Source organism: Populus euphratica, unplaced genomic scaffold, assembly GCF_000495115.2.
Source record: "Populus euphratica unplaced genomic scaffold, PopEup_1.0 scaffold125.1, whole genome shotgun sequence".
NCBI classification, from domain to species: domain Eukaryota; kingdom Viridiplantae; phylum Streptophyta; class Magnoliopsida; order Malpighiales; family Salicaceae; genus Populus; species Populus euphratica.
Window position 1 is genome coordinate 121,169 of NW_011500014.1, and position 7,627 is coordinate 128,795.

The 7,627-nt window shown below is 28.9% G+C and overlaps 1 protein-coding gene across 2 annotated transcripts; it reads left to right on the top strand.

Annotated features, from left to right (window-relative positions):
• Positions 1-2,389: 2,389 nt before the first annotated feature.
• LOC105141594 (ubiquitin-conjugating enzyme E2 2) lies at positions 2,390-6,790 on the top strand. 2 transcript variants are annotated; one of them, XM_011048856.1, is made up of 6 exons: positions 2,390-2,594; positions 2,946-3,090; positions 3,214-3,239; positions 4,510-4,599; positions 4,680-4,768; positions 6,437-6,790. In XM_011048856.1, exons 2-6 carry the CDS (start codon positions 2,966-2,968, stop codon positions 6,563-6,565), a joined length of 459 nt encoding a protein of 152 aa, XP_011047158.1. In that variant the 5' UTR covers positions 2,390-2,594; positions 2,946-2,965; the 3' UTR covers positions 6,566-6,790. The 2 variants fall into 2 exon arrangements, with proteins under 2 accessions (XP_011047158.1, XP_011047159.1); XM_011048857.1 differs by having other exon boundaries at positions 2,391-2,594; positions 2,954-3,090.
• Positions 6,791-7,627: the final 837 nt, after the last annotated feature.

Consider the following 7,627-nt stretch of genomic DNA (forward strand, 5'->3'; position numbering starts at 1 on the left):
AATAGTGAAGAAAGCAATAAAGAAAATAAAAATGATAAAACCTTGGAAGAAAAATGATATATTATAGGAATCTAAATATACGAGGATGACTATTATTTGTAGTAGTTGAGTCTTGTTTACATAAATAATTTTAATTTTATAAAAATATTGGTATAAGATAAAGTAATTTATTAAATCATAATACATGTCAAATTATTTTTTTATTGACACACGTTAATCTTAATTTAATATTTAGCTTTGAATATTAGTTGAAATTGTATTTCTCAAAAATTTAAATTTATTTTACTTAAAATTATTATTTTTTATATTATTTAAATTGTTTTAATGTGTTGATATTAAAAATAATTTTTAACAAATTAAAATAAATAATTTTTTTATATATTTTTAAATAAAAAATACCTTTTATATATTTTAAATAAAAAATACTTTCAACTATAACTGATCGCATTCCTAAATATAACCTCGGTATTCAACTATAACTGTATCGCATTCCTAAATATAACCTCGGTATTCCTTGGGCTTGCGATAGAAAATGAGAGGACCTTTAAAAGAGTAATTACAACTGCCTATAATTTATTAAAATTAATTTAATTGGTCCCTGTAGTATTATAAATAATCAAATATTTCCTTAACCAACAATGAAGGTGTCTTCGTATATAGTCAATCCGATTTTCTAGTAAATACATGTTAGTTTTTTATTGGTTAGAAGAACTAAAAAAATTGTTAAAATCTCAAAAACAAATATTAAGAAATTTAACACATGTGTTAATTTTTCTTACCAACTTTTTAATTTATTTATAAATGTAAATGTTTTTGAATTTTTCCCTTTATTCTAAAATGAAAAAATAAATTAACAATGGTTGAAAAACTTATTTTTAATTGTTTATTAACATATATATGTTGTATTTGTTGTTATTTTTTATATTTTTTATTTTTTTTAGCTAACTATCTATTTATTTACCATAGAAAAGTTTATTTTATTAAATAAGTGTTACTTTATTTTTTGACTTCATTAATGATATGTTGTATTTGTTGTTATTTCTAAAAATTCTTTATTTTTTAGCTAACTGTCTATTTATTTATCATAAAATGTGTCCTTTATTATATTTCTATTTTAAAAAATAAGTGTTGGTTTATTTTTTACTTCGTTAATAAAGGATAAAATTATGTATTTAAATATATATGATTCAATTTTGTGTATTTTTTTCATAGGCATGATTTTTCAATTTAATTTTGCATGAAAGTTTTGATTTCATGTTTAAGGTTTTATAATCTTTACATAAATTTATTTTTTTTCTAGCATTTTTCTTTTGATTTAAAAAATACATAAAAAGAATCTAGCATAAATTAATAAACACATAACAATCATATTCTTATCTTCTTGTGTTTTTAAAAATAAGTAAAAAAATTCCACTATAATTAAAATTTTCAAAATATAATTTGTAGCTATAAATAAATAAAATCTTACAAATTTTAACAATTTTTTTTTATTTTTAAATTTTTCTAATATTTATTTTTTTAAGTTTTATATATATACACACACCCATACACACTTCAAGAGAGAGTGTATTGCTGTACTATCCTGTGTATTTTTATCTCGTGCGTTTATTTATTTTCGTGGTTAAAAAATATTTTTAAAAAAATTTAAATTTATTATATTTTTAAATTATTTTAATATATTTATATTAAAATAAAATTTAATAAATTTTTAAATAAAATATCTTTTTAAAAAACAACCATTATAACTATACAAGATAAAAAGACTCACTTTTTGTGTGTGGATAGATTTAGATTTTGTCCCTCGTCTATGTTCACTTCAACCCCTATTGTTTAAAGTCTTTCATGTTACCCTTTCAGTTTCAAGAAGTTCCCAACATCATCCCCAACATGCCTTTTGAATTTAGTTTTTGAGAAAAATATCATGACATGTACGAGGAATTAAATGAAAAATGAGAGGAATGTACGAGGAAGAAAATCAAATTATGAAAAAGTCATATTTTTTAGTTATTTAGTTGTAAATGGCGAAACAATTTAAGACTACAGGGATAAAATTAAAAAATATAATATAATATTTACACTTCAGGTTGTGGTTTCGCATAAAAAGGAATTTGTATTTTTTTTCTATTTGAGTTTGATTTTTTTATATATATCTGTTATTTATACAATATTTTACTTGTTTATATAAGATATTTAGTGAGTCAAAAAATTAATACATGTAAATTAATTTGAACATACTAAATTATATAAAAAAATTGATGAATATATAAAGATATATATTAAAAAAAAGGGTAAGGTGTAGGAGTCTATAATTAATTATAAAAAATAGTAAAGTTTTTACGTTTTACAGGCAGTGAAAAGTGAATTAGATAGGTACGGACGGAATCGGATGAGTCGGTCTCTTCACGCACTCAATAAGCCGAGCATCATCCATCCAATCCATTCCAATTTCTTTACAGAGAATCGAAGAAGAAGCTTGATTCTCTCTCTTTTTTTAAAAAAAAATAATTGGGATTCTGCTCTTCATCAATCCATCCTCAGCTCCCAAAGAAAGAGACAAGAAGAGGAAACCACCTCTCTATCTCTTCTTCTTACAGGTAACTAATTCATTTATATTTGCTGTTACTTTCTTATTTGTTTATTTTTAGATCTGTATTAATATGCATAAATAAAATCAGAAGATATGGAGAAATCGTAAACCCTAATTGTTTTGCCGCGTGGTAGATTGATTGATGGGTTTTTGGTTTTGTCGGGATTCGCGTTGTCTTAAGATATACAGCACATGAATAGTATGGAGAAAGCCCAAGATTTTATAATTGAGTTATGTGATCCTATGCTGTGATAAATATTAGAAGGATTGTCTATTTATATTTTTCCAATCATCGTTATGTTGTGTTTATTGATGGTTGAAATTGAATTGGGATTTTTCTAAAGGTTTGATGATTTAGCTTTGCAGGTGCCCCCCGCAATGTCGACTCCTGCACGGAAGAGATTGATGAGAGATTTTAAGAGGTTGCAGCAAGACCCGCCTGCAGGCATCAGTGGAGCACCTCAAGATAACAACATAATGCTTTGGAATGCTGTGATTTTTGGGTAAGTTAAGAAGCCATTCTGGAAAAAAAAAAATTTCCCTTGCTTCTTCGTCCTTTCTTTCATTTTTTTTTTATATATGTAAGTACAATTTGTTAAGCTATTTTTGTCTGATTTTGATCGCAGTCCTGATGACACTCCATGGGATGGAGGTGAGTAATCCTTGCTCTAAAGCTTGTACTCTGGGAAAGGATGTGCTAGATGGATGAGCTCATGTTTCCATGCAATTTATGTGTTTCTGCATTTTTTTTTTTCAATGTTTCAATGTCCCCATAGAAATTTCTTGGATTATATGCATCTGTTTCATTTGGCTTCATGAATGTTCAAATGCTGGACAGTTACATTATATATTCAAAACAACAACTCACTCCGCTTTATCTTGTTGTTGAGTGCTGGTTTGAAATTGTACCTTATTGAATCAAGTGCAAGCTGAAGTTTAACTTGGTCGTTTTCTTGTCCAGTCTAGTCTAATCATCGTGTTGCTTAACTGTGTTAAAGTATTGCATTGCATGGCATATTAGTGTGTAACCATGCATTGACATGCAAATATAATATGCTTCATAGGCAAATCTTGCATTTTTCAGTAGTTTGACTTAGAATTATCAGAATAATTCATTTTTACTACACAAACTAATGAGATCAGGTTAAACAAAAACCGAAGCCAAATAGTTTATGGAGCCCAAGTCAAATTTCAACATCCTTTTTTATGTTCTTGGAGCGGGGTGGTTGTGGAATTTTGGGGTGTGATGCTAATTTTACTTTCTTTCTTTCTTTTTCTTACTTGATTGCTGTAGTGGAGAGGATTTCTAGAATTGTCAAGGACCATTACACATTGCGGTTATTTTTGTGGGTTGGGATCGCATATATTGCTTCTTTAGGGTGCTTTGTTGCAAGTGCTTTCATAAGTATTACCTTGACTTTGCATTCAGTGAGACTGGAGTGCCTCTTGCTTTGAATTTTTGTGTTTAGTTCCTCACTTAGCCAGATGACTTATTTCTGAAGCTTTACTTGTACATTCTTCTTCTTCTTATGAAATAGTTTTAAAAATGTAAGAGGATGAGCTCTAGTTTGTCTGACTAGTCAGTCATGCCAAAATCAAATAATTTGCCACGATGTGTGATTTGAAGTTGTTGTTAGGCTATTCAAGTCCAAGCCCAAGGTGAAGCTGAAGATGAGCAGCTATTTGACTGGTCTACTTTTTATTAGCTTGCATGTTTACTGCTGAATCATGAAAAATTATCTAGTCATAGGCCAGCTATGAAGCCATATGTGCTTGCTGCATAACTTCAAGTGAAAAGACAATTGTATGCAATTTTTTGGTCTTTTTTTTTTATTTTGCTTTCATTGCTTCAATAACCTCATTGTTACAATTTCTAGTAACATTTAAATCTACATGAATCAAATTTTTTTTGAGTTCTCCAGGCACATTTAAATTGGCTCTTCATTTTTCCGAGGATTATCCAAACAAACCACCCACAGTGCGATTTGTTTCTCGAATGTTTCATCCAAACAGTAAGTGCTTGAATTATCATCAGTGTAGCATTCACGTTAATATGACTATCACTGCTTAATTTTCCCTATGAATTCATCAGTTTATGCAGATGGAAGTATCTGTTTGGATATTTTACAGAATCAGTGGAGTCCTATATATGATGTGGCAGCTATACTCACATCTATACAGGTATGGCAGAAATTATGTTATCAATGATATAGTGATTAGTTTATTCTATGTGACCAGTGATACACTCATATATGCTTCATGTGTTCCTGAATTTGTCTTTCTCAAGGTTCATGCACTGAAGCATTCATGATGTAGGGTGGGAAGAGATTACAATGATAAGCATCAAGTTATGGCACCATGGTTAAAATTTGAAGAACATTGAAGCTTGAACTAGAAAAAAATGGGTTTAGGATCTGTAGAAAATATCAAAAGCATAAATTGAATGATAGAAAATAAGACAACCTGTGAAATAGCCTAGGCACACCCTATTTATGCTAGTTAAAGCCTAATCCTAATACTTGTTGGAAATGAAATCTCTAATTAAGTCACATGCTAATCATGTGGCAGCTAAAGAATCTAAATCACAGAACTATTCTAAACTATATGAGAAAACTAAAATTACTAAGGAAATTATTAATTGTTCCAAAAACTCCTCGACAATTCACTTGTGACAACACAGCCCAGCTGCCCACGCATGAAAAGAAAAGGAGAGAACTTTCTATAGCAATAAATTTAATTCAGCATCGAAGTACCCTGTGCCTTTCTTGATACCGAGCTGAATTTTGAAATGAATTTTGTTGCATTTCCTAGTGAACCAAACAACTTTTTATTGTATTCTAACTTATAAATTGACATTTATACCAGAGAACTATGGTGTGGTGAATAAATTTTTGTTTCCAGCATGCGTTAGTTGTGAAGTTTGTACGAATCAACCCTGGCCATGGTATTTGATGAGTATCATCTGTGCTCACAAATTATGTACCATACATGGAAGACATCTTGATGCAGGACAACCGTGGGGGTTGTTCTGGATCCAACTCTCAGAGGCTGTTTAGGCTTTTGATTGATGTGGATTTCTGCTGGAATGTAAGGGTGTGGAAAAGATTTTCCAGCAAACCTTGAAAATATTAAAATACCCCTGCAATCTAGGATCTAAACAGATCGCATAGATCTTATTATTTTATCTCCTGCATCACATCTTGCATGATTTCAGCATTGTGCTCCCTTTCCTTTCCCAGAAATGGTAAAACATAAGCCCTATCTGCCATTTAAGTTTTGGTATAAGAGAGTGCCTAGAAATCCTTAAAAAACTGCTGATATGTAAGTTTTAATAATGGAAGACCGGGGGATAGTTGATCAGATAAACACAGGATGCATGGTGTTAGTAATAGTTGATGAACTTGAACAATAATGAACACATTACGACTTTTTTTTTTTTTTTTTTTTTTTTTTTTTTTTTTTTTTTTTTTTATCTGACACTAGTTTGGACTTTGATTGCCTTTGAGTTGTATTTCTTAAAGGGATTTTAAAGATTTGAACATGCAGAAGAAGGAACAAGCTTCAATTTCTTGACTGAGAACTTGAAGGAGACATGCTATTCTTTGTGGATGTTCTTTATCCTTTATAATTAGTAACTATGCAATCTACGTGCCCTTCTCCATCATATGATGACTTACACTGTGTAATTAAATTGCTCAGGACTGTAGAATTCAGATCCAAAAACATCATAAATTTACTTGTCATTTGTTACTCTGATACTGACAATAGTATAGCATCCCATAATGCTTTGAGTAATTTTACTGCATGAATGACTTCTGTTGATTGAGTTTGTACATGAACTTGTTTCAGTCGTTGCTCTGTGACCCCAACCCCAATTCTCCTGCAAATTCAGAAGCTGCTAGGATGTTCAGTGAAAACAAGCGGGAGTACAACCGGAGAGTGAGGGAAATTGTTGAGCAGAGCTGGACGGCAGACTAAAACTCCAGATGCTGCTCTGTTAAGGCAGTCCAAGTCTGAAGGTTTCAAGGCAGGTCTTCAGTAACATGGCCGCTGTTAAGAATTGTGTTATCTTATCGACTTTTATCCTGTATCCCTCTTGGCTTTCGTCCCTATTTCAAGTGCACTGTACCTTGGTGTCGCTATCTCCGTTGCATGCTTTTATGCCTTGGTAAAAAAAAAAAAACAAAGAAATTTGTGTATCAATTTGCATCGCACAAAGAAAGAAATTTGTGTATCAATTTGCATCGCATTGTTATTGAACCTTCATGTGATCCATTAAAGAAAAAAAAAAAAAGATTGACACAGAAAAAAATAATATAAAATTTATAACCCATTAAAAATGATAAAAATATTTTTATTTAGGATTTTTTTTTTACTTGTATCTCTATATATTTTTAAAGTAAGTTCTAGAAAGTAACAAATAGAATATTATTAATTATTCTATTGTTGTGGAGTATTTTCTGAAAATTATTTTTATTTAATTATATAATTTTGAAAGAAAAATTCATTTTTTTCCATCAAAATTATTCTCATTTATGTAATTTTCTTTTTGATAATAACATATCTTTTTATTAGCACTATCGGATAAAATCTAATGCCAAGGAACAAATGCATCTTTTAATCAAAAACTTTCTTTATTTATGTTTTTTTATTAAAGTATTGTTTTTGAAATAAAAGCTTGTTAAGATTGTAAAAGTAAGCTTCAATAAACTCATGAATTATTTTGGCACACTTGTTAAAATAAAGTTAAGAATGATACATTTATAAAAAAAAAAAATTGTAATAATAAAATGGATATTCTCTTGAATATTCATAATCAAATTTAAATAAATATATAGATATTAATTGAATATATAATTATTTATAAAGTAATTGTTAATATTATCGTAAAAAGAGAACCTTCTTGAGATTTATTTGAAAATTATTTCAATATCATTTTAATAAAATTATTTAAAAATAAATTTATTCTAAGATTTATAATAAAAATAAAATCAAGTTAAGGGTTGTATAACAAAGATTATATATACTTGATTTCAAAAA